This window comes from Microtus pennsylvanicus, chromosome 3 (genome assembly GCF_037038515.1).
Source record: "Microtus pennsylvanicus isolate mMicPen1 chromosome 3, mMicPen1.hap1, whole genome shotgun sequence".
NCBI lineage: Eukaryota > Metazoa > Chordata > Mammalia > Rodentia > Cricetidae > Microtus > Microtus pennsylvanicus.
The window spans coordinates 47,750,158-47,777,659 of NC_134581.1; the positions used below are offsets into that span (position 1 = coordinate 47,750,158).

General features: G+C 43.8%; 1 protein-coding gene across 1 annotated transcript in view; it reads right to left on the minus strand.

Annotated features, from left to right (window-relative positions):
* Prtg (protogenin) overlaps window positions 1–27,502 on the minus strand; it is a 108,061-nt gene that overhangs the window by 47,877 nt on the left and 32,682 nt on the right. Inside the window, exons 3-11 of the mRNA XM_075967753.1 lie at window positions 20,141–20,285; window positions 17,852–17,985; window positions 15,935–16,072; window positions 15,501–15,659; window positions 14,178–14,337; window positions 12,702–12,949; window positions 9,556–9,720; window positions 6,348–6,653; window positions 4,567–4,755 (exon numbers count right to left, since the gene is read on the minus strand). Coding sequence (XP_075823868.1) covers window positions 4,567–4,755; window positions 6,348–6,653; window positions 9,556–9,720; window positions 12,702–12,949; window positions 14,178–14,337; window positions 15,501–15,659; window positions 15,935–16,072; window positions 17,852–17,985; window positions 20,141–20,285 — 1,644 coding nt within the window. The remainder of the gene's footprint in view (window positions 1–4,566; window positions 4,756–6,347; window positions 6,654–9,555; window positions 9,721–12,701; window positions 12,950–14,177; window positions 14,338–15,500; window positions 15,660–15,934; window positions 16,073–17,851; window positions 17,986–20,140; window positions 20,286–27,502) is intronic.

Consider the following 27,502-nt stretch of genomic DNA (forward strand, 5'->3'; position numbering starts at 1 on the left):
AACCAGAACAAACTAGAGACACTCAAATATTTCCTCTGCTCTATTAAATTCATATCACACTTTATTACTAAATGCTGGGGACTGGACACCAGGCCTTGTACATATAAAGCTATTACATATGATATTAAACTATCATATAGTATGTCATTACGCATTATATGTTTTATATATTATATTACTATATCATATATGCACTATTATATAATTTACTATTAAATTATATAATAATTTAAGACATGAGATTTCTTCAACCTACAAAGGAGTCCACATCTAAAGGACCCCAGCTTTGAAGCATTAGAGTAAAATGATGTAAAATGCCTCCCACTAATAACACCAATTAAATTTAGTTAACCGGGTACGTGCAAGAACACTGGGCAAGCCAGCCAATTAAATATCATTTGGCTTCATCCTTCCTGTTTTAAGCAGAACCTGGACCTCTCACAGCTTTTCGTCATCTTTTCTTTTTAAATTTTAAACACTTAAATTAGCTTAAAGATATAAATACATTCGCTTTTCTGTCTTGTAGAACAAAGAATTGTACACATTTCCAGGGAGATCATGTCCTAATAACATACTTTCTAAAGAGAAAACTTAATTACCAGAAACGAAAGCAGCGACGATTGGGGGGTTGGCGCTCAGAGGGGGTTGGTGTGAAAATGAAATTCTGAGAAAGCAGTTTGTTATACAAAACTGACACTCGATCAGTAAGCAGAAGCGTGTGAATTCATTTCCAAGCCCACTTAGGAGAGCCGGCTCCACTCTGAGCATCCTTCCCCGGCAAGAGCTCTGTGAAAGCCTGCATTCACCAGCCCAGGCACAAACAGGGTTCCCTTAACCTACTGCCCTCTGGACACATCACTCTCTGTTAAACAGGCAGCCACTGCCAGATGCTCTGGCTAAAAACGGTCCCAGATGGTCAGCTGTCCCCTTCACGGAGCACCCTGCCCTTCCCACATCTTAACACTTGCCTGCCAAAAGCTCGGCCAGGCTTTGATGGGAACTTAATAAAGCAGATTAGAATCCAGACTCTCAGGTTAGAAGGCACCTTGAAAAAAGTCTCTGCTCTACAGCTGAACAGTACTTGAACTCACACAGCCACATCCCCGCCAGCCACTCGGGGTGTTACCAGCAGATGCAGGGATCCTGAACCTGCTGCCTGGTTAGGAGTACCTACAAGTACAGAGGCCTCGCTACCTTGAACTCAAGCAATCCAGTCACTCAAACTAATTCTACAGTCAGGAAACACGGAGCTACTTAAATTGATACAGCATGTCCGCTATCCCAAAATAATGTTCTAGTTGACGCATTTAAAGTGACTTTACGGGCCTGGAGAGATGGCGAGTAACATACTTGCCTCCCAAGCATGACAGCCTCTGTTTGGATCCGGTAGCACATACATAAAAACACAACCTATGGAATCCCAGCACTGGGAAGGCAGAGACAGGAGGCCCCTGGGGCTTGCTGCTCAGTTTATCTAACCGGTCAGAGCTCCAAGTTCAGTGAGGGGGAACTTGTCTCCAAAAGGCAAGGTGGAGAGCGGAAGGAAGACAACCGACTTTAACCTCCGGCTTCCGTGTGTGTGTGTGTGTGTGTGTGTGTGTGTGTGTGTGTGTGTGTGTTTGCACACATGCATAAGTACATGAGTAAATACGTGTGCTTCCCCACACAAAAGTGATTCTAGATGGAGCTACTTCAAATGGCACACATAGCAGATGTTACAGCAAAACTAGTACACGTGTATGATCACATATGTGCCGTCTGTGCACACACGGCATGGCATATGTGTGAGGGTCAGAGGATAGCCTCAGGTGTCAGTACTCCCTACTCCCACCTTGTTTGGGACAGGATCTATTATCCCACCTTCCTATCCCCCACCCCCACGGCCTGGCACACCAGGCTAGCTGTCCCTGAGCTTCCCAGAGTCTCCTGTCTCCCATCTCCTCCCCACGTCCTCGTAGGCACGCTAGGATTACAGTCACGTGACATCACGACCAGCTTTACATGGGTTCTGGGCATTCAAACTCAGGTCCTCGTGCGCTTTCCCATCAAGCCGCCTTCCCAGCCCCATAGAACTGATTTTTAAAACGTAAGAGGAAACAAGTTTATAGTTTTGAGAGCTATTATTTGGAGAGCATAAGAATTCAAAAAAAAAAAATCAGTGGGCCTATCTCCCTTCCTCTACCTCTCTCCAAACGGATAAAATATGGAACATTCTGTATATATGCGTCTTTTCCTTATCTATTCCATTCACAGCTGCCCTAGAAAACTTTTAGATGTTAGCTAATTGGAGCTGGAGAGGTGGCTCGGCAGGTAAGAGCACACGTTGCTTTTCCAGAGGATCTGATTCTCCCTACCCACCTCCAGGAGGTAAGACACTTCCTTCAAGCCTCTGAGGGCACCTGCAGTCCTGTGCACATACCCTACACAAATACACATGGTAAAAATAATAACAAAAATAAATTTTAACAACACGTTAAAGAATTGCTTTTAACTACTGGTGAGTTTTGTTTTGTTTTGTTTTGTTTTCTGAGACAAATGAATTTGTTACATAGCTGAAGATGATCTCCAAGTCCACACCCCCCTACCACCCTCTCCAGAGCACTGGGATTACAACTGTGCACCACCCCACTTGCTGGCAAAGTCTCGGGGCAACATTTCTGAGCTTCTTGCAAGAGCGGAGTTTATTTTACTTTCTAAGCAATTAAACAACTTTTTAAGATAAACTAGCTGGAATGTATGCCCAAGAATCATGTTGAAGAATATGTTTCTGTTTCTCCTACATATTTCAACTTCCTTAACAACGAGGAAAATTGAAGTACTGAGTTTGATCTATACACTTTTTTCTTGTATATTTTTGAACATTTATTCATTTTATGCATATGAGTGTTTTGCCTGCGTATGTATCTATGTGCTTATGTGTGTACCTGGTGTCCTTGGAGGCCAGAGGAGGTTGTCAGATTCCCCTGGGACTGGCGTTACAGGTGGCTGAGGTGCCACGTGAATGCTTGTGTCCTCAGGAACAGCAGCAAGTGCTCTAGTCTCTGCGCCATCCCTCTAGCCCCTAGAAGTTATTTTGATTTATGTGTCTGCAGGAGCATCGACGTGCAAGTGCAGATGGTCTCCTGCAGCGGTAGTTACAGGTGGGTGTGAGCTGCCATCCGGATGCAGGAACCAGATTCTGGTCCTCTGCAATAGTAGTACATGCTCATAACCACTGGACCGTCCCCGCCTTGATCTACAGCTCTTCACCAACTGTCTCACAGCCTGTTTTCCGACTGGATACAAGCAACAAGTCCCCCCTCAGCAACCACGAGCTCCATGGAAAGAGAGGGCACCAAGAAGCCACAAGCATGGAAGTCTCGGGCCCTAGAGGCTGGGCTAACATCATCGTAACCAGTGGATTAAGGAGGAAGCTCGACCTGGACCATATGTCACGGCTCATCATTTATAAGCTTCATGACAGAGATCGACAGTAAATTTATTTAACTGAATGCAGATTAAATTAAAAACCAAATAATAAGATTACAAGCAAAACACCATCTGGAAAACCATGGCAAGGAACCATGGGATGGATTTCTGTGCTCCTGCATCTGGGGACAGGTTCACAGCGTGTCCTATTGACCCAGGGATGGAAATGGTGATGCCCACACTAGAGCGTCTCCCCTGACATCATCTCCAAAGGGTAATCTGAAAGGAGAAGCCACAGCGGTTCAGTCCAGGGGGTCTCTCTGGTCTCCCACTGTGTCTTTCTCTGTCTCAGAGCTCCTGTCCCCCTCCTTCCCTCTCTTTCCCTCTCACTGCAGAGCTGGAGATTAAACCTAGGGATTAAACCTTCATGCGTGTTAGGCAAGCTCTCCACAACTGAGTCATCTCCCCAGCCCCAATCTCATAATTTTTTAAACATGATTACATCATGGAGTTCTTTTCCCCTATAAAGAAAATAAAATAAGGACAAGGCAGTGTCTCTGAGAATACAGATGACGCCAACACCAGGGGTGTGTGTTTTATCTCCAGTGCGTCTGAGACCATGGAGTAAATATTTACAGCCATGCGGGGCCGAGGTAGGGGCATTGTTATACGCCATTTATGTAAATCGTTTTATACCAATATAGCAATCAAGCAAATTCTAAGTTAAACGTACTTAAAATCACTTTGCAAAATCTTCACTCTGCAATCTTATTCTTTGTTTTATGTGTGTGTGTGAACAGACATGTGTAACGTGGGCGCAGGCATCCACAAGTCTGCATGCATGTGGAGGACAAAGGGTAATTCTCAGGGGTCAGTTCCCCCTTCCACACTGACATCGGGGGACTGAGCTCTGGTCACCAGGCTTGCACAGCGAGTGTTTGTGCCCACTGCACCATCTTGCCGGCCCCTACAATCCTCTTCTACCTCCAACGGATACCCATAATAACAGATCGAGATCTCGCTGTTAAGCGACCATTAAAAAGAGAAACAGATCCCCAGAGTGGGAGGAAAGGAGACCCGTGTAAGGTCACAGTCAGCCTCTTCCGCCACTGGTCGCAGCAGGGGGATAACGGATCTGCACTGCGCAGGCACACTCACCCAAGCCGCTGAGCGTATAGAGCAGGTCACCGGTGTCTAGGAAGACAGGCCCATTCTCCTGCTGCCCTTCCTCTTTATAAAAGAGCTTGTAGCCCTGAATGGCGGCTGGGTCCTCGGGGTCTCGCAGCCACCTCACGGAGATGGTAGTGCAGTTCAGGGGTTCCAAATGCAGCTCAGGAGACTTAGGGGCTAGAAGAGACAGCGCTGTGTCAACAACCCAGTCCACAGGAAGCCAGAACGCAGCACACAACTCTCAGCTTTGAGCCAGCGCCACAGAGTCCAACCATCACACTCCGACCTAATGTTCAAAGTTGCACAGTGACACCCAGCAGGATGGCTCCGTGGGGAAATCTGATGAACTGAGTTCGAGACCCAGGTCCCACCAAGTGGAAAAAGAGACCAACTCCCACAAGTTCTCTGCTTTCCACACATGTGACTTCACATATCTCTCTCTCTCTCTCTCTCTCTCTCTCTCTCTCTCTCACACACACACACACACAATATTTACCCATTTCATAATGATGTTTAGTTTAGAACTAGGATTTAAAATATACCACCTAAAAGACTAAAACACGTAACAAGTTAGTATCTATATATTTGTAAACGCAACTTAAAAAAAAAAAAGAATGAACGGGGCTGGAGAGATGGCTCAGCGGTTAAGAGCATTGCCTGCTCTTCCAAAGGTCCTGAGTTCAATTCCCAGAAACCACATGGTGGCTCACAACCATCTGTAATGAGGTCTGGTGCCCTCTTCTGGCCTGCAGGCATACGTGTAGGCAGAATATTGTATACATAATAAATAAATAATTTTAAAAAGTGAACTGTGTATTCTAATTTTTTCTGAAGAGTATTTCCAGTCAGTTGACAACAGCCCAGCCATGTCAGACGCCACATGAGTAACAGCCTACATTTCGAACTGTCTTTTGAACTCATGACTGAAGAGCACACGGCACCATTCAGTAGGGCTCAGTTACTACGCTCCCTCTGGTATCCAGTCTGACCGGGACTCATCAGCTCTACCCTCAAATGGACAAACAGAAAAGTTTAATCAAAGCCTTAGTTTATTTATGAACCTAGGACCTTGTACACGGCAAGTGCCCTGCTGACCACACGGCAGCCCACTCCTCTTTCTGCACTTTCTTTGATAGGTTTTCATAGTATAGGTTTTCATATCCCATGCTGGCTTCAACCTCAGTAACCACAGTCAGCGATGACCTTCCCATCCCTTGCCTCAACTTCTCTCTAGAGCTGGGAGTATGTATGGGAATGCAGCTTTGAAGCACTAGACCTGGTTAAGGCGATTCTAGGTGCTGAACTCAGTCAGGGCTTTGAGAATATTAGGAAAATACCCTGCCAAATGAGCTATGGTACCAGTCCCAAGGAAATGTTTAGGTTTTTCAATTAAGTTCATAACCTGTGTAATATTTGCAAACATGAAACAAAAACATAAAATATGGGATGGAAAAAAATGGGATGGAGAGATGACTCAACAGTTACGAGCACGGGCTGTCCTTCCAGAGGACCCGGGTTTAATTTCCAGCATCCACAAGGCAGCTCACAACCACCCGTTACCCAGTCCCAGGGATTTGACGCCTTCTTTTGGCCTCTGCACACAAGTGGTGGGCAGACATGCATGCAGGCAAAACACCTATACACACAAAACAGAACATAAGAATTTAAAAAACAAACAAGATACAGATGTTACATGTAAGTAAGAGTGGAAAATTCTAATTCCGAAGTAAAACACTTTCTCTTCCTGAAAGGTCCTTGGGAGGTGTTACCTTTTACACTCGTGGCTTTGGGCGTCCTGTGTGAGGTCCACACGGATGACTCTCCCAGCCCCACGCGGGTGGCAGCAGTAATCCGGACCAGGTAGACGCTATCAGGCTTCAGGCCTTCCAGGAGGTACTCATGCACAGTCCCCGGGAGTTCCACAACTTGGATGGCATTCTCAGTGCTCAGGCGGAAGGACAGCCGATACAGCACCACTTGGCCGCGCCGGTACTTGGCAGGGATTGGCAGCCAGGAGACGAGAATGTCGGTGGGACTTCGGCTCGTCAAGCTAATTTCGGGAGGTCTTAGGGGCACTAGTGAAGTGAGAAAATACATTGTTCATAAAGATTTACAATCAAGCTTCTACTCAGCACAGTCATATTTATGGGTCCTCTCAATGGCAACACATAACATGGTTACTATGGAGATGCTCCGGGCAGGAGGAAAGGTTCTCAGTGAAGCTGACTTCCAGCCAGAAAAAAGGAAACACAATGAGGGGGCCATCCAAGTATGGCCATCAGTTTGCTGGGATTGTTAGGGTTACCTGAGATGAATATGGGCTAATCATATAATAAGAGACAAATCCACACATAAGTCTACCAAAATACCTTCGAAGCAAGGGAGGGTGTGTCACGTGAGAGGACAAAAGCCCAGGAGCCAGAATTGCAACTAAGAAATTTTTTGATGCGTAAGAGTCTCATAAACACTTTCAGTAATGTAGCAGGATACAAGATTAACTCAAAAAAAAAAATCAGTAGCCCTCCTTTATACAGATGATAAATGGGCTGAGAAAGAAATCAGACAAACATCACCCTTCACAATAGCTACACATAGCATAAAATATCTCAGAGTAACTCTAACCAAACAAATGTATGACAAGAACTTTAAATCTTTGAAGAAAGAAATTGAAGAGGACACCAGAAAATGGAAAGATCTCCCATGTTCTTGGGTAGGTAGAATTAACACAGTAAACATGGCAATCGTATCAAAAGTAATCTAAAGATTCAATGCAATGCCCATCAAAATGGCAGCAAAATTCTTCACAGACTTCGAAAGAACAGTACTCAACTTCATATGGAAGAGCAAAAAACCAAGATAGCCAAAATAATCCTGTACAATAAAGAAACTTCTGGAGGTATCACAATCCTTGACTTCAAACTCTACTACAGAGCTATAGTACTGAAAACAGCCTGGTATTGGCATAAAAACAGACAGGAGGAAAAATGGAACCGAATCAAAAACCCAGATATTAATCCACACACCTTCGAACACCTGATTTTTGACAAAGAAGCAAAAAATATAAAATGCAAAAAAGAAAGCATATTTAACAAATGGCGCGGGCATAACTGGATCTCAACATGTAGAAGAATGAAAACAGACCCATATCTATCACCATGCACAAAATTCATGTCCAAATGGATCAAAGACCTCAATATAAAGCCAGCCACACTGAACCTCATAGACAAGAAAGTGGGAAGTACACTTGAACACATTGGCACAGGAGACTACTTCCTAAATATAACCCCAGCAGCACAGATACTGAGAGAAACAATTAACAAATGGGACCTCCTGAAACTAAGAAGCTTCTGTAAAGCAAAGGACACAGTCAACAAGACAAAACGGCAGCCTACAGAATGGGAAAACACCTTCACCAACCCCACATCAGACTGAGGTCTGATCTCCAAAATATACAAAGAACTCAAGAAATTGGTCATCAAAAGAACAAATAATCCAATCAAAAAAATGGGGTACAAACTTAAACAGAGAACTCTCAACAGAGGAATCTAAAATGGCTGAAAGACACTTAGGGAAATGTTCAATATCCTTAGCTATCAGAGAAATGCAAATCAAAACAACTCTGAAATTCCATCTTATACCTGTCAGAATGGCCAAGATCAAAAACACTGATGACAACTTATGCTGGAGAGGATGTGGGGTAAAGGGAACACTTCTGCATTGCTGGTGAGAGTGCAAACTGGTACAACCCCTTTGATGTCAGTGTGGCGATTTCTCAGAAAATTAGGAAACAACCTTCCTTAAGACCCAGTAATACCACTTTTGGGTATATACCAAAGGATGTTCAATCATGCCACAAGGACATGTGCTCAACTATGCTCATAGCAGCATTGTTTGTCACAGCCTGAACCTGGAAACAACCTAAATGCCCCTTGACCAAAGAATGGATAAGGAAAATGTGGTACATTTACACAATGGAGTACTACACAGCAGAAAAAAATAAATAATGACATCTTGAATTTTGCAGGAGAATGGATGGAGCTAGAAAACATCATTTTAAGTGAGGTAATCTAGACCCAGAAAGACAATTATCATATGTACTTACTCATAAGTGGCTTTTAGACATAAAGCAAAGAAAACCAACCTATAAATCACAATCCCAGAGAACCTAGAGGACCCTAAGAGACACATACATGGATCTAATCTACATGGGAAGTAAAAAAATAGAAGATCTGAGTAAATTAGGAGCATGAGGACCATGTGAGAGGGTAGGAGGGGAGGGAAGAAAAGGAGGGAAGGCAGAGAAAAATGCAGAGCTCAATAAAACAAAAGTCTCATATTAAAAATGAACATGAATTTTACTATTTTCTAATTATTAATTTATTTATGTGTTTGTGTGTGAGCCTGAGCATGCCCTGATGTTGAATGGCACAGTCCTCTGAACTGAAGTGCTCCCTACAGTCCTCTGAACTGAAGTGCTCCCTACAGGAGCCCATGAGACTCACGGGGTCCACCAAATGTCAAGTGTAGAAAACCTAAGTTTGGCAGATTCTCGAAAGCCCCTTTACAAAAGAAGCAAACTGCTGGGGAAGGAGACACTGGCCAGCTTGCGCAGAGGGGGATTCTTGCCTACAAATACTCATCTCATTTTTAAAAAACCATCTACTACCTTCTTAAATGCGTTATTATTTGAATGTTTGTCGGTGTGTAAATTTGTGTACCATACGCATGCAGTGCCCACAGAGTCAGAAGAGGGCATCAGATCCCCTGGAACTGAAGTTATAGCCAATTTTGAAAAACAAAATCTTTTTTTAAGTGTCCTTTATCATGTTATGACCGAAAGCAAGGGTGAGATACGAGATCGCACCTGGCCTGTGGCTTTAACGTAACCGTTTCCATTTAACCAAACAGACTTCCTCACTGAGAGTGACCAAATCTACAAACATTCACACTTGATAACCCAGAGCTGTGTTTTCTTACCATCTTCTAGAGTGTTCTGGGTCACATGGTCCGACATCTGGCTGGCTCCCATTGGCATGTACGCCACGATGTAGAAAGTGTAGTTGCTGGCGGGTTCTAGGTCATCGATGATGTAATGAGTTGTGTCATTCCCAAGGACCACCTGATACTCCTCGTTATTTAAACCTAGACCAAAGGATCCATGTTTTAAAATGACAAATATTCAGCCAGGCAGTGGTGGCACACACCTTTAGTCCCAACACTTGGGAGGCAGAGGCAGGCGGATCTCTGTGAGTAAGAGAGCAGGTTGGTCTATAAAGTAAGTTCCAGGACAGCCAGAGCCACAGAAAATCCCTGTTTCAGAAAACCAAACTAACCAACCAAACAAACAAACAAACAAAAACAAATATTGAAAATAAATCTAGTATGGCCATTTCCCCTCATGGCTACCTCTGTTACTTCCAATGAGCCTGCACACCACACCCTTCAGAACACAGAAGGTCTTTTACTGCCTAAAAGTAATCAAGTTCTCTGTCTAAAGATTACTGGTTGGAACATTTGCCGAAAAGAAACCACCTTCTCTAATCTCTAGTCGTTTACCATCTAGTCAAAACAGGAGGAATGTAGGGAGGAGGGAGGAAGGAGAGCACAGCACAACAGAATACGGGACCAGAGCAAGCAAATGGCCTGGCTTCAAGTCAGGCTTTCTGTTGAGCAAAAACAGAGAGGGTGGGGAACGCACAGGGTCTGCCTTTTACGAATACAAACCCAGTGCAAGGCTGGCCTGCAAGAATCTCACTCTACTCTAGAGATAAATACTACATGGGTCAACCCAGAGAACATACTACATCGGTCAAAACAGGTCTTTCCTTTTTTAACGCTAAAAGTGAAAAGGAAGAGTGTCCCATGGTGAGCATTTGGTTTTTTAAACAGAGAAACAAATTCTCAGGGATTCTTAGTAAGATAGGCAAGGTGAGGGACAGAAGGGATCTGTCTGTGTGGGCTTAATTCCTGCGGTGCGGACCCAGAGAACGAAGGGTTCACGCCGCCAGCCACCGTGCGTGCGCACAAGAGTCCACAGGCAGCGCTTGTCAACTCGATCAAACCGTTCCCAGCCCCAGCCCCTTCTCCCTGCCCTGGATTTATAAACAAAACAGAAGGCACATTCCAGCACCGAGTTTCCCACATTTCTGAATTAACTTCATAGCATTTTAATTAGACAAGATTAGAGGCGTTTCACAACACACTGGCTAATGGCTGGTTAATTAGGAGCCGCACAGTACAATTTCTGACCTACTAAACAAAGTCCTTGAGTTCAGATTAAAAAGCCTTGTTCTGCCCATGAATGGACCGCTGAGCCGCACGCAGGGACGCTAATGAAGCCCGCACAATAGTGCGCTCGAGTGGGCCCCGCCAAAGCCAGCATTCCTTTCACCTTCCCAAGTCAGCGGAGAGAATGAACACACTCCAGCGTGCTCGGACCAGAACATTCTTCCTGCTACCAGGGCCCTTGATTTACATTCAAAATATCCCTTTTCAAAACACTGCTTCGAAGTGTAAAACCCAAACAGCAAGCCACCTGTCTCCGCAGACAGCCTTAGCCCAGCACCGTTCTTTCAGTGCTCACGCTGGTCCGTAGGACACAGTGCTTAAAAGCCAGACTGCTCCTGTATACAGCTAGCAGGTGTAAGCCTGAGTCAATGGATTTGTAAACAGCCTTTCTGCTTCTGCAACTATTTTGTCTAAGAGTAAGATAAAAAGGATTTATTCTTAACCCCCCCAACCAGTAATTCTAAACAAGAATTATAAGAGATTTGGTATTTAACCTTTTCATACTTGAGTGTACACGAGTGTACATGTGTATTTGTGTATATGACTGTCTACATTTTTGTATGTGCACCACATATGTGCCTATGCCAAAGGATGCCAGAAGAGAGGGTTGAATCCCCGAGAGCTAGAGTTGTAGGCAATAGGAAACACCTGATGTGAGTTCTGAGAACCAAACCCAGGTCCTTAGCATAAGCAGCAAGTACCTGAACCACTGAACTGTCTCTCGAGCTCCTGGTATTCAATTTGATATAGTAAATGAGACACCACAAAAATGTCTTATTCAACTTTTTTCCTAACTTTTTTTCTGTTGGATTAAACCCAGGGCCTTCTTATTTTATTTTATTTATTTTTTTCTTTTTTTGGTTTTTTCGAGACAGGGTTTCTCTGTGGCTTTGGAGCCTGTCCTGGAACTAGCTCTTGTAGACCAGGCTGGTCTCGAACTCACAGAGATCCGCCTGCCTCTGCCTCCCGAGTGCTGGGATTAAAGGCGTGCGCCACCATCGCCCGGCTTTTCTTATTTTATTTTATTTTTTTCTTACCCAGGGCCTTCTTACACAGCTACCTGAGGATTCTACCATTGAGCTGTATCACAGCCTGTCATGTTTGATTTGCTTTCAAAATGAAAATATTCAACATACATGGAATTGAAAATTGCCACAATTTCTGAGTGGTAGAGTCTCCCTTTAATCCAAGCAATCAGGAGGCAGAGGCAGGCAGATGGATCCCAGTGAGTTCAAGACCAGCCTGGTCTACAGAGTGAGTTCCAGGACAACCAAGGCTAGGCAGAGGAAACCCCGACTCAGAAAGAGAGGAGGAGGAAGAGGAGGAGGAGAAGGAGAAGGAGGAGGAAGAAAAAAGAAGAGACTTTTCTCTGCATGGCTGCTTTGAGGATTATTCATGCTTCTGCCAGTAACTCTCCAAGTCACCCCAATAACCTCACTGGTGGGACAGATCTTTGATTTGCCATCAGGACCTTAGAAGGAGACAGGAGTTGATGTTATATAGTCCCCTTGGTGAAAATTCTCTTAACAGTTGTGTAAGCTGTTACTCATTCTGAAGACAAATGCTTTGTTTTGGTTTGGCTAAGATACAAGTTCATATAGCCCAGGTTGGCCTCAAATTTGCTATGACGTTGAGGATGACCTTGAACTTCTGATTTGCCTCCCTCTACCTCCCAAGTGTTTAGATCACAGGTGTGAGCCACCATGTCGGGTTTCGGTAGTTCTGGGGATCAAGGCCAGGGCCTCATGCATGCCAGGCAAGCACTTCACCAGAGGAGCAATGTCTCTAGCTGCTGATAGCAAACAGTGCTGAGAAAAGGCTCCCGTGCCACCTACCTTCGGCCTTCATGTAGTGCACAGAGTAGGCAATGACCTTGTCTGAGTTGTATAGCGGCCTCTCCCAAGCTAGAAGGATGGCGGAGCTCGACATGGTTTCAGCATGGACATTGTACGGAGCGCTGGGTCTGTCTTCCGACATGACCACGGTCAGTCTGGCTCGAGACAGAGCAGATCCTTGGCTGTTTTCGGCCATGCACTGATAAAAAGCATCATCTTCTGGGATAATCTGGTTAATCACCAATTTGCTGAGGAAAGGAAAAATATTTATATCCATAAAAAAATTCTAAGAATGATATTGAAAGGCTATTGTTAAAATGCACCCTCATCTTACATGAAAACACACTGGAACAACCAGTTCTAATTAAAAATAATCTACCTTAATTATTCAAAATTATTCTGATTTGTATTCTCAGTCTTCATCAGTATTTATGGCAGCCAAATTCTCTTTGCTTTAATCATTTTTTTTTTTTGTTAAATGGTGTTTAGTAAGGAAGCCTATTACTCTATTCTATTGTCTATACTCAACTCATATTACAAGGCACACATAAAGTTCAGGCCAACAAAGAAATTTAAAGTTTTGTTCAACTAGATGAGAATGTTATAAGAATAAAAATCGTGTGTGTGTGTGTGTGTGTGTGTGTGTGTGTTGTGGGATATTTGTACACTGTATGACAATGCATTGCTGTGATTGGTGTAATAAAAAGCTGACCAATCAATAGCCAGGCAGGACTTCCAGACAGAGAGAGAACTCTGGAAAGAAGAAAGGCAGAGTTGTCAGCCAGATGCAGAGGAAGCAGGATAGGCGGTACAGAGAAGAGGCAACGAGCCATGTGAAAAAATGTAGATTAAAAACTACACGTACATTTAAGCTATACGATAGCTAGGAACAAGCCTACGCTAAGGCCGAGCTTAATAAGTCTCCATGTCATTATTTGCGGCTGGCAGTCCCGATGAGAAAGTACTACTACATATAAAATTTTTTTAAAAAACTGGTTCTCACTATATAGCCCTGGCTATCCTGTAACTCTCTATGTAGACCAGGCTGGCCTCAAATTCACAGAGCTCTACCTGCCTCTGTCTCTGAAGTGCTGGGACTAAAGGCCTAAAGTCATTAAGTTTGAACTCTACAGGGATTATTAGGAAGTAACTTACTTCATCCTTACTTTTTTCACTTGATGGGAGAAGGAACTAAGACACTAGAGTCCGTGTTTGCTGTGGTCACCTAGCTGGTGACCTGCTAGGGCTAGAGCTGCCGTCTGGGGGACTGCTTGGCATATTCTCCATTATAACACAACACATCACTTTGGATCCAGGCATAAAATAAAAGTGATAGACGGCACGCTAATGCTATAAACTTTAATTCCATACAGTTGGTGTTAGCTGACAAGATTATGTGGTGATCAGATGTTACGATAGCCATTTCATGAAAAAACTAACAAAGGCACTATTTTATTTAAAAGTAGCATAGCTTACCTGTTGTACATTTTAATTCTGCCGTTAGAATGTATCCGTCTCCCATTTTTCAACCAGGACATTTTGGGTGAGGGAGTTCCCTCTGCCTGACACACAAACCGTGCAGTGCCAGCTCGCGGTCTTGTTAAACTTTCAGGCCATTCAACAAATGAAGGAGGCGCTATTTTAAAAGGAAAAAAAAAGACATATATTCCATAGCTTCCATAGGAACAACAAGAAAGAACAAAAGAAGACTACAAAAACGAGACGCGCCCCACGTGGAAACATGTCTGAGAGTCTAAAGCTGCTACATCTAGCTAGGTATCTACGACGGTAGCTTTCCCTGTCAACCTGATACAACCCAGAATCACCCTGGAACCGAGTCTCGGGGAGAAACTGTTTACATTGGGTTGACCTGTGGATGCGTCTGAAGAGAGCTGTCTTATTGGAATGGGAAGACACAGTCCACTGTAGGCAGCACCATTCCCTAGGCAGGGAATCCTGACCCCTATGGGGTCAGGAAATCAGGCTGAAGACAAGTGAGAGAGCATGCAAACATTTTACGCTCCTCCTGGCTGTGGATGCGACGACGTGAACTCCTTTGACTTACTTCCCCACAGGGACGGACTGTAATCCGGAAGGAACTGCAAGCTAAAATGTACCTTTTCTCCTCTAAATGGTTCTTGTAGGGGTGAGGTATTTTATCCCAGCAATAGAAACATTACTAGGACAGGGCTTCTCTCTAATGTTTGACGCCCACTTTCGTCCATGGAGACCACTTGTGAAGACACTGACAATACCTACAACCCATCTTAACTAAGCCCAATGAGGGGACACTTGTGAACACAGGTACCAGGGGCTTGAGTTTAGAGGGTTAAGTGTGCGCAGATGTGGAAGGAATAGGGAGGCCTAAATAAGGAGCATGAAGCTATGCACATAAACATGGTGGCTTCACAACGTGATTCTAGAGCTGTATTTTAACACAGGAATTTAAATTTTTCCCCTAAAATTCACCACTGGCTTTTACAATACTTATTTTCAACCTTCCTACCACTGCTGCCAAACTCGGAGTTAAAAGAAAGCTATGCAGGGTTGGAGGAAGCCTCAGTGGTTAAGAGCAGTTGCTGCTCTTACAGAGAACCTGAGTTCAGTCCCCAGCACCCACAGTGGGCAGCTCACAACCTCCCGTAACTCCAGCTCCAGGGAATATAGTGCCCTCTTCTGGCATTTTTGGGCACTGCACACATAATTCAAAACAAAACCTTAAAAAAGAACACCATGAAAGAAATTAAAATGGCAAATATTGAAACATAAGCTTCTCCTGATTACAGAAAAAATGCATACCTAATACAGTTAACGTTGCCATAGCAACTGTGAAGTTGCGTGTGCCAGGGGTGGTAGCCCGGCAAACATATACTCCAGTGTGCTGCTGCTTGACATCGGATATTATGAGGTTGCCATTTCCAAGGACCCGGGTGTTAAAGACATCAATGGACTTGTGATCTGTTTCAAAGAGAACACAGAAGGTGAAACACCACACTTCATCTGAAATGAGGGCAAATGATCACTCTTTGTGAAATTAATCATTAAAAAGTAGCAATTTCTTGGGAGCATAAGCTTTCCTTACATTGCAAAGCCAAAAAAAAAAGTTGTTAAGATGTAACTGCCAAATGTGTCTTATCTATAAAACACACATTTTATTAGTCTCACTAAAAAGAATGAAGTTCAAGAGAAGAACTCCCTTGCCTTCCCCCGTTCCACCCATGAGGAGGACTTACCGAGCCGGCTCCAGGAAATGATGGGTTTGGGATATCCGGTGGCCATACACTCTAGAACGGCTGTCTGATGTAAGGACACAGTCACATTCTGCGGCCCGGCTACAATGGTTGGCATATAGAAGGCTCTTGATTCATTCGCTTTGGGTAGGAAAACACAGAATACATAAATGGTTTAGAAACATTAAAAAGCCCATTTTTACTCATTTTAAAAAATTCTTTCTTTTTTCTTTTTTTTTTTTTTTGAGACAGCCTCCAATTCCCTAGGCACTGAAGGGTGACCTTCGACTCCTGCTCTCTTCCTAGTGAGTGCTGAGATTACAGGTGGTGCCGCCCAACCCAGCACACCTTTGCCTCCCATTTGTTTCCTCCACCTCAGTGCCTTCCTGTCGTTCTGTGTGTGTTCTATGGTGCGTTTGTGCGTAGTGTGTGTGTGTGTTTGTGCGTAGTGTGTGTGTGTGTTTGTGCATGGTGTGTGTGTGTGTGTGTCCAGGTATAGGGGCCAGAGGAGGATGCTGGGTGCCCCGTCTGGTCAACTCTCACGTTTATTTCTGTGAAGCAGGGTCTTTCACTGAACCTAGTGTTAGGCTGGCAGCCAGCAGGCTACCATAATCTTCCTGTCTCTAGGCTGGCAGCACTGAGATTATGAGCACACAGCTTTTATGTAGGTGCTGGGACAGGAACTCAGGGTCTCACAGTTGTAGAACAAATGTTCTTAAGAACCCATCTCCCCAGCCCCTCACTCTTTCTTCCTTTCTTTTTCTTAAATAAGATTTTTTTTTAAAGAAAAAAAGTGCTATTGAGGTCTAACTCTTAGGGTACACAATTCACCCATCTGATGTCTAACTCAATGGTTTTCAGACTTTTCAGCTAAGTAACTATTACAATTAATTCTAGAATGTGTTCATTATCTCCCCCACCCCTGTTGTGTGGTAATTACATTCCACCCCGCAGGGAAGTTCATTACCACAGAAAGTAAAGAAGCCCTGAAGCTGAGCAGAATCACTACATCCCCTCAGTCCCCAGAGTACAGTGAAGGCTGCTGAGAGTCACTCTCAGAGGAACCAAGATACAAAGCAGACAAGTCCAGCAAACGGTAGAAGCAGAGATCAGTGGGCTGCCTGGAAGACACACAAACCAATGAGGCGATTGGAAAGGCCACTCTCCAACTGCTGATCTGTCTGCAGGCTCAGTGTGCTCCAGGTTCCCAGTTTTGTGAGCTGGAGTAGGCTTTGGTGATGCAGCTGTCTTTGAATCATTTCTGCTCCTATAAGTAACCCCTCATCCATATTCCCGTAAGTAATCCCAATAAAACTCATTGGTTTACTAAGTGGGACTTTGGTGCTATCTGTGCTTTGATCTGTAGTGGGATTCCCTAACTAGGGTGCATATGTCTCCCTCGGAAAAGTCTGTCACACGATACCCCAAAATGAATATCCATTAGCAGTTAGTGCTTAAGGTGAAGAATATCAATATTAAAAATAAACATCTTTGTTGGCGATGGACATTCTCTTTTTGCCCTGTCTGTATTTTATGTTTTAAAAACAAAAGTGAAAAATGTATAAAGTAACCATTCAGTGTGTCTCGAGGTTGACACAGAAGACACAAATACCTGGGAAAGATGTACTTAGTAAAAGACTATGTTTTAAACAGATTACAATCCAGGCATGGTGGCATACACATGTAATCCCAGCCCTGGGGGAGGCAGAAGTAGAAGGATTACAAATTCAAGCCTGGGATGGGGCACAAAGAAAGTCTCTATCTGAAAACATCAAACCGAACCAACTCTATTACAAGCATTTAAACACCATCAAAATTTTGATGGACAGAATGTCATTGAAGCCAAGAGGAAAACAGACGGGACAAACAAAACTCCCAAAAGGTGGGAGAAAACAAACAAAAGACACTTTAGCACGGTACCTGGAATTATGGTTAGAGAGGCCTCCATGCTTTTACGTTTATGAGCTATAGTCGTGGCAACACAGCGGTAATTCCCAGCATCCTCCGGGCCAGCATCATAGATCTGCAACACTCCTGACGGCAGGGCAGTCACCCTGTTGAGACAAGAAGGGACACTGAACGTTCTGTAGATCTTCATTCTTTCTAAACATATCCACTGACAGAATTAACACATTCAACCTTTTTAATCACGGTAGAAACAATACTGTAAAGATCTTTTAACGTATTAACATATTAACCAACACCGGTAAAAAAACAAAAAACAAAAAAACATTAGCTTGACTCTATTATTTCATCTGGGTCATGACAGGTCTCTGAGATGTAACTAATTCTACAGGACACAGTCTATAAAATCCAGCACTCTCGTTTTTATAAAGAGGATCTGTTAACATTCTTACACTGATTTAGCTGATAATGGCTCAAAACTTAGTATGATTTATTTTCAAAATCCTGATCTTTAAAAACAGCAGCAGCAACAACAGCAAAAACAACAAGAGCTACTTATTCCATACGACCCAGTTTCTCAAATAGGGTCACAACCCCATATAAAAATCATAAAACAACAAGATGCTTCTCAACATAAAAGAAAAAAAAAATCACAAAACTTGAACATGGGGCAGTCATAAAAAGTTGGCAATGGTAAAAGGTATTGATATGTGCAACGATAAAAATCAATTCAATATAAAATAAGCAAAGAATCTGAGCTGCTTCTGGTGAGCTGGCCCGTACTGCAGCATGTGACCTCACTTCTGAACACAGTCCATTCGCACTGCACACGGTGAAGGCTGTCGCACCACACGGCACCAATGAATGTCATCTGAAACAGCCAGGCTCAGACTAAAGGCTGCCGTGTGCCAGGAAATGCAGTGTTTTTACTAAATATAAAAAGTTTTCTGCCCTTAATGAAACATAATGGCCTAATTATGGAAAACTAATACCTTTAGTAATTTCCCAGCATGTAAGCATCAAATTAGTATATCTGGATTGCACAGAGTTAGGGTGCTTAATCTTAATATTAGTGCTATTTGACTTAATGACTTAAGTTCAATAAGACATAATGTTTTTCAATCCATCAGTTTTTTAAAATATTTTATGTGTATTAGTGTTTTGCCTGCCTGTATATCTGTGCACCACTGTGTGCAGTACCAGCAGAAGCCAGAGGGGGCGTCATATCCCCTGGAACTGAAGCTACAGACAGTCGTAGGTCACCATGTGGGTGTCGGAAATTGACTCAGCCAGTGCTCTTAACCACAGACCCATCTCTCCAGCCCCATTATATTTCTCAATACCAAGAACACTGCCTCAAATAAACAGGCTGCAAAAGAGCAGAAGTATGTTCAGGGCCAACTCAATTGTTAGAATTCTATCTTAATCCAAAGCCAAAATTCATTTAACATTTGTTGCTATTGTTGTTTGTTTGTTTGAGACAGGGTTTCTCTGTGTAACACTCCTGGCTGTCCTGGAACTCACTCTGTAGATCAGGCTTGCCTTGAACTCACAGCAATTCACCTGCTTCTGCCTCCTAAATGCTGGGATTAAAGGAGTGCAGGCCACAAAGAAACTCTGTCTCAAAAAAGTCTCTAAAAATAAAAACAAACAGTTGGTTTGTGTTTGTATGTTTGTTTTTTTGAGACAGGGTTCCCCTATGTAGCCCTGGTTGTGCTAGAACTCAATCTGTAGACCAGACTGGCCTTAAACTCAGAGATCCGTCTCCCTCTGCCTGAGTGGTGGGGTTAAAGGCATGTGCCGCTGCCACCAACACCGGGCCTAAGATATTCTTGAACCAGAGTTTTTCTCTTTCTTCAACAAAACACCTCACAAACTTTTCCCCATTCCAGTATTCTGTCATTTTAGCAAATGATTTTTGTATACTTTGGAGCAGAGCAGGAATCAAACATTCTTTTAAAAAACATTTATTTTGTGTGTATGTGCATGTGTCTGACATATGTGCATACACCACATGCCTGCACTGCTGGGAAGAGAACAGAAGCACCGACTCTCCTGGAGCTAGACTTACACTCCAGTGCGGTGCTGGGAACCGAACCTCTGCAAGAGCAGCGAGTGCTTTTAGCCACGGATCTAGCTCTCCAGGCCCGAGGATGGGGTTCTTAATCTGGGTTTGAGAATGTCCGAGGAAATCCATTATGGCCACCCCAAAACGAAAAGGAACTCCACCACGTTTCCCCCTCGGAAGCTTCGTGTGAAGTCGTCATCATGTGTGCGCACATCCTATCAACATGCTGTATTTACCTGTCCATGGTTACAGGCAGGGCTGTCCTATTAAACTCCCACGTAATGACTGCAGGGGGGTTTGATGAAATCTTGCAAGAAAATCTAGCAACGCCCCCTTCGTGGACGTCTGTAGAAACTGGATGGACTTCAAACGCAGAAATAGCTGTGACAAAATTGGACAAATTTAGAATAAGCAGACAGCGGCACATTCAGAAATAGCATTATGCAGGGCAGTTGACCGGATCTGGTCTCCTGCTTGGGTCAAGTGTAATTTACATAGTACAAAGACGATTTCAGAAATCAATTGAAAAGGAAGGGGGCCACAACTTGGGGAGCCTGTCTTTCCTAAAGTTTGAAACTCTAAACATGATCTACTAAAGAGAAGGAAAATAATTATTCAAAATAGTTATGTAATGTAGAGTACAAGCCAAATCCTACTGGAGAGTAGAGGAAAAGAGAAACAAGAACAAACTAAGGCTGGAGAGATGGTTCAGAAGTTAAGAGCAAGTATTACTCCTGCAGAGGACCTGAGTTCGATTCCCAGGACCCACACCAGGAAACTTGTAATTGCTTGTGACTCTAGCTCTAGTGTGAGTGCATGCGTGCATGCGCGTGCACAGACACACACACTTTAAAATAACAGTTTTTCAACTGTAATAAAGACAAAATACGCAGGTAAAAAACAACTTCTGTGAACTGACTTTTGAAGAATCCATTGGATCCCAAAGAGAGAGAAGAATATATAATTTGAGGCAAGAGAGGCAACATAACACAAGCACAGAGGGAAAGAACGGTAGCCTGTGTTCACAGGATGTGAGGAGACAGGAAGAAGATTATAGGACATTTCAGGCTAAGCTGCAATGCCTCGGGATGAACTGAGAAGAGGAGTCTCGACGGAGGACCCTCCACTGGGCTTTAAAGAGGAAAGGAGAACCCAAAGACTCCAGGGTCCCACACAACAGACCCGCTCCTTGGGTTTGCTCAGGTGAAGGCAGGACAGATATCTTTGTGTGGGGAACACAAGGCGTCAGAGAAGCAGAAAGGCTGTTTTCAGGCTCATGCATTTCCAAAGGGAGATAAATCTTGAAGTGTTGATGTTTCCAGAGTCAATTCTTCTTCCCTATACTAAGCAGGCTGCCATGGAGTCATCCCCAGTCTACAGTCCTGCATGTTGACGGAGTCCAGACATCAGGGAGAACGAAGTGCCCCTTCCCTCAGCTAAGCCTTTCAAGACACAAAGACAGGGACCCGAGGAGATGGTCTAACTCCTTTCCTGCGACTTCAGTCTAAAATGCCCTCACAGAGACAGAAGTTAGAAAAAAATTATGAAAAAGCGGGGGCCAGATTGATTCTCCATTAGATCAGAAAGGGCAAAAGGTCACAGAAGGCTGCCAGCTTTGGTTTTCTGTAGACAGTTTACTGGCCTTTAGAGGTTCAGGGCTCTAGAAATTACTCTCAAAAGGATTTACTTTCAGAACACGGGAAGAGGCACAGTCACATTGGTTTGTGTCAGTCACAAGGGTTTCCACTCCCGGGGACAGCAGCACCCAGACTGCGGATGGCAGGAGATCCTCAGAGTAGAAGCCATTTTCAAAATAATCACCATTTGCCATGTCAATTTTCTCTCCTCTTGAATGTATAGAGTTTTCTGAAAGCTACAAACTGGGACGCATTAATCATTGCAGAAGCAAAGAACCCCTATGCGTGCTCCTGCTAAGCAAAGTAAAGGGATTTCTTCAACTATAAAATAATACCAGGGCTGGAAAGATGGCTCAGCGGTTATGAGCACTGGTTGCTCTGGCAGAGGACCTGGGCTGAGCTCCCAGTATCCACATCGAGCTGCTCACGACCGTCTGTAACTCCAGTTCAAGGAGACATGACACTTCTGGAGACTTGAGGTCTCCAAAGGGCACTGCATACATATGGTGCACGGACATACATGTGGGCAAACACACACATACACAGAAAGAAAAGTTTTGCAAAAACAAAACTAATAATAATATTCATTTAACTAACGTCTACCTTTAGAAAATAATTATATTAATATATTATTTACAATAATAAGCAATGGACCAATGTTTCCATTTTTAATTTATTATTTTATGCGCATTGGTGTTTTGCCTGAATATATGTCTGTGTGAGGGTGTCAGACCACTGGAACTAGGATCACGGACAGGTATGAGCTGCCATGTAGGTGCTGAGAAGTAAACCAGGGTCCTCTGGAAGAACAGTCAGAGCTCTTAACTGCTGAGCCACCTTGTCAGTCCCTCAATATTTTCATTTTTAAAGTAAATGAAGGTCTAGTAATTAAGCTAATCAGCTTCCTTATTAATAGCAATTAGCAATAGATTTAAGTACTGGGCATGGTTTTACATGCCTTTAATCCCAGCACTCAGGAGGGAGGAGCAGGTGGATCTTTGTGAGTTCAAGGCCAGCCATGTCTACACAGTGAGTTCTAGGCCCACCAGGGCTATAAATGCAAGACATATAAAACAATGAAACTTAAAACAAAACAAACAAATAAAAAAGTTGGTGATTTGAAATTTTTCTCTATAACTAAGGAAAGCTGCTTAGGTCAGGCATGTGTCAGAGGTGTCCCCGAATGGAAGACTAGAGAGGTCATTTTGTGAAGCTGTGAAGCTGAAGGCTGGAGATGCCAGAGTTGTAGGATACCTGCTGAGAAAAGTTGCTCACAGGGAATGGAACCAGCCAAAGAGAAAGTGTGGGGCCCGGGTGGCTTGGCTATACTGCTGCCATGACAGGCTAAATAAAAGCCAGTCAAAGAGTAGCCTAAGTTTCAGCTCACCCTAAGGCAATACCTAGTTCCAGGAAAGACCACAAACTGAGACCACCCAGGTACAACCCAGGAATGGACAAATCAGTATCCAAGGGGAAAATACTCAACGTTCCAAAGGAAATACCTAATGTTCTAACCATTGTAGATAGGATCACCAGATGTCCCTTGGCCTAGTAATACCCATCATCTTTTACCGAAACACCCCTAGAAAAATGTCAGCAAGTCAAGGGTCCTGAACCTTAGAAATCCTCTCACCCCAACCTCTGATATGATAAAAACCCTTCCCCAACTGGGCTCAGGGCTTTCAAATCATACCACTGTGTTGAACACATGGGGGGGGGGTGTCCAAGCTCAAGTTTGAATAAAGGTTCTTGCTTTTGCCTAGGAGTTCAGACTCTGAGGTGGGTTTTGGGGAACCCTGCAATCTAGGCATAAGAAAATAAGTGTGTTGCAGTCAACAAAGCTGAAAGGAGTTAGATATCTGAAAAGCGCTTTAAAAACAAACAAACAAACAAACAAAACCATTTTATTTCTCAGAGCAACACCAGTTCCATGAGCTCCAACATTTTCCTGAAGAGAGCTTTGACATCAGTCATGGAGATGCAGAGTCTGGAGTTTGCATGGCTGGTTTTTGGCCTTGCTTTGGTCCAGGATTTCCTCACCACTGTCTCTTCCCCACATTTTGGAACAGTAATGTATATCCTGTGTCATTATATGTTGGAAGTATGTGAACTGATTTTTTTTTTAATTTTGATTTTACAATTAAGAGACTGCATGAATCTCAAGAGACTTTGAACTTTGGACTTTAAATAAGTTTGAGACTGTTATAGACTATGGGGACTTTTGAAGTTGGACTGAATGCATTTTTGCATTATGATGTGTCTACAAGCCTCTGGGGGTCAGCAAGCGGGATATGGTGGTTTGAGGAAAAATGGTCCCCAAAGGGAGTGGCATTATTAGGAGGTATGGCCTCATTGGAGTGGTTTTGATGGAGGAGGTATGTCACTGTGGAAGTAGGCTTTGAGGTCTCATATATGCTCAAGCCACACCCAGCATCTCTGAGTACTTCCTGTTGCCTGTTTGGTGGGAAGCATCACCCCAGCTCCCTAACACCCCTTTATACAAAAAGTCTGGATTGTTTGCCTGTGGGTTTCACCCCAGTTCCTGGCATAAGACCCCGCCCCAGGGAGAGTCAAGAAAGCCCACCAAACGGTAACCCCTCCCCAGGGAAGGTCAAGACCACTCCCACAGGCTATTCAAACTGGCCCCCAGAGAATGAACACGTGGTCTCTGGGTTTTGTTGCATGGTTTCCCTTTCCCTCTCTTCCCCTCTCCATGCTTTCCTGGGGCCACCTGGGAGCATTGCATTAAACATGGGCATCTTTTATTCGGTCTGATACGGTCTGATTGGAATTATTTGTGTCAGCGGAGAGGCTCGTCTAACACTGCCTGCAATTCAAGACATAGGACACTCCACTACTTCTCCAGAACTATGTTTGCATGCAAGCCACCATGTCACACCATGATGACAATGGACTAAACCTCTGAAAATACAACCTACCCCCAATTAAATGTTTTTCCTTTGTAAGAGCTGCCACGGTCATGGTGTCTCATCACAACAATAGAAACCCTAAAACAGAAGTCATATGACATAAAAAGCTTCTGAGAATCCCCCAAAAGTTTAAAGAGTATAAGGAGTAAAGCTAAAAGCTCTATAATCTCTATCCAAGAACATCAAACTCTAAATATCAATACAAAAAGTTTCTTTAAAAAACTCATTTCATTTATTTTGTGTGTACCGTGGTGGGGCGCGCACACACATGTGGCACAGTACGAATATGATGATCACAGGGAAACTAGTGGGAGCTGGTTTTCTCCTTCCGCTGTGTAGGTCCCAGGGATCAAACTGAGGTCCTCAGGCTTGGCAGCCAGCGTCTTTGTCCAGCAAACTATCCCACTGGCCCCAGCTTTTCATTTTGATGGTCTCTGCAGCTACTTCCCAGGACATTTCTCTACAAAGACACTAACTCTAAGTTGACCTTAGACCAACAATGCTATTCACCTACTGAAGACCGACAAGGTTAGGCCTTCTTGGGAAAGAAGGCTGGGAGACAGTTGGCAAAGTGTTTGCTGCAAACTTGAGGAGTTGATACCTAGAAAGCACATTAAAAGCCAGGTTCAGCAGCTTGTGCATACAATCCCAGCCTGGGAGGTGGAAATAGGTCCCAGCACAGCAAGAGAGGTGAGCCCCAGCACCGACCACTCCCTATTTCTCGCTGACTGCAGAAGCCACGTGACCAGCTGCCTCACATTCCTGCGCCCTCCAACTTCCAGTATCACGGACTGTACCCACAACCTTAAATCAAAATTAACCCTTTCTTCAAGTTGCCTTTGTCAGGTAATTCATCGTGGCAACAGGAAAAGTAACTAATAAATTCCTTTAAAAAATATCCTCTATACTTCTGTCAATGTCTGATGCACATAGCAGCACCTCCTGGCTTTCATCTGTTAACTTATGGGCCTCCAGTTTTTAAACTAAGAGCTGGAGAGACGGCTCAGTGGTTTCTGCATGCATATACCTGCACATACACAAACCTGTGAGTATGCACACATACAATTAAAAAATAAATCCTGCCTTTAATCCAGTACTGGGGAGAAGCAGGCAGATCTCTGTGAGTTCAAGGTTACCCTGGTCTATATAGTGAGTTGCAGGCCAGCCAGGGCTACATAGAGAGGCCCCGACTCAGAGCAAAAAAAAATAAGTAAGTATGGGCCTGGAGAGATAGCTCAGCTGCTAAATAAAAGTGGTGGCTGCCCTTCTGGAGGACCTGAATTCAATTCCCAGAACCCACATGGCAGCTCACTGCTGTATGTAACTCCTGTTTTAGGGGAGCCAACACCCTCACACATAGATGCAGGCACAACACCAATGCACATAAAACCACAATTTAAAATCATTTCGAAAATGATTTTCTGCCTGCTTCTGCCTCCCGAGTGCTGGGATTAAAAGCGTGCACCACCAGTGCCTGGCCTAGATTTTTTTTTAAGATATATGGCTCATTAAATAAACTTTGAGATGATTTACATACTTTCCTATGCAAAGATGAAATAATAGCCTCGATAAATGTCAGTAAGCACGCGGTTTTATTTGTTTAGTTTTTGCCATGGGGCAGGGACTGCAAGCCTAGTGCATGCTGGGTAAGCGCTCTACCACTGAGCTACATCATCCGCTGTAAGCAAACTATTAAAGGTATCTCTCAGGTCAGAAACTCAGGGATTTGACACACATTCTTAGCCGGCTAGAAAGCCAGTGCAGTTTGGCTTGTTCTGAGCAGAGCGAGTCTGCGGTGTAGAGAGTCTCCTGTTCTCATCTTCCCCAAAAGCTCTAGTGTCTCAGCTTAAAAGAGAATTCAGAGTCTTGGTTCCTGCCAGGCTTCAGATCTCAGTGCCGACCGACCGAGTGAGACGCTTCATTTCCCTGTACCTCAGTTTCTCCAGCTGAACATTTCGATGACAGCCTCGAGAATTAAATAAACTAGAATATATACCACTCACAACACAGGGCCTAGCAACAAAATGTATGCTAAGCTATTATGTCATAAACGGCTCGAAACCTGTGTTGTAATGTTCAAAACTTTACCTTCCCAGCGCTTGTTGCAGTTTGAACTACCAACACACACAGCAATTAGTTAAATATCTCCTTCTACTCTTAGATTCCTGAGTGTAACCCTCCTGGCTTTGTCCTTCACTGGGTTACGGCCACCTAGAGTGCCCCAGACACCAGATAAATATTTATTGAATGAATCGGTAAATTTAGGAGGGATCACTTTTGTCTAAAAATGTTCTGAAATGAATAGGATTAAAATATTTTTCCAGTTAGGAGTCGGTTAATCCAGCCTGCGGTTGTATAGTTCAGAGCCGGTCCACATGTCTCGGCACTGGGTAGACAAATCATGAAGCGTGTGAAAGCAGGGTTGATGTGAATGCGTGATTCATGGAAATCGGCTCCTTTGCATCCTAATTTCACAGAATAGCTTTTAAGAGCAGAGATACATTTTTTAGTGGTGGGAGGAAGTGGGCATTTTATGTCTAAAACCATAGCAATTTATGGAAAGCTTTATAGACTGGGTCACAACTCAGTGGTGACATTCTCAGTACGTGAGACCCTGACTTCAGTGCCCAGAGCTGTTAAACGTCCCTTTATATAATTTAAAAGTGACTGCTTAATAGGGTTTGGTTTTGAAGTAGTTGATGCCAAACTGCTTTTTCCACCTCCACAGAGCTAACCTGTTGACGGTACCCGGTCAAGAAGACGTAAATATAGATATTTGCCATCAGCAAATCTGTGAGTTCGAGGCCAGCCTGGTCTACAAGAGCTAGTTCCAGGATAGGAACTAAAGCTACAGAGAAACCCTGTCTTGAAACTCCCCCTCCCCCCCAAAAAATCTAGTCAGGTACCATAGCACACACTCCAGACTGTGGATGGAGGATTACAAACTTGAAGCCAGCCTGGTTCTGGGGCATGGCTTCTATTTTGATTATTCTTTTTCCATTTTCTTGTGTGTACGGTGTATACATGTGTG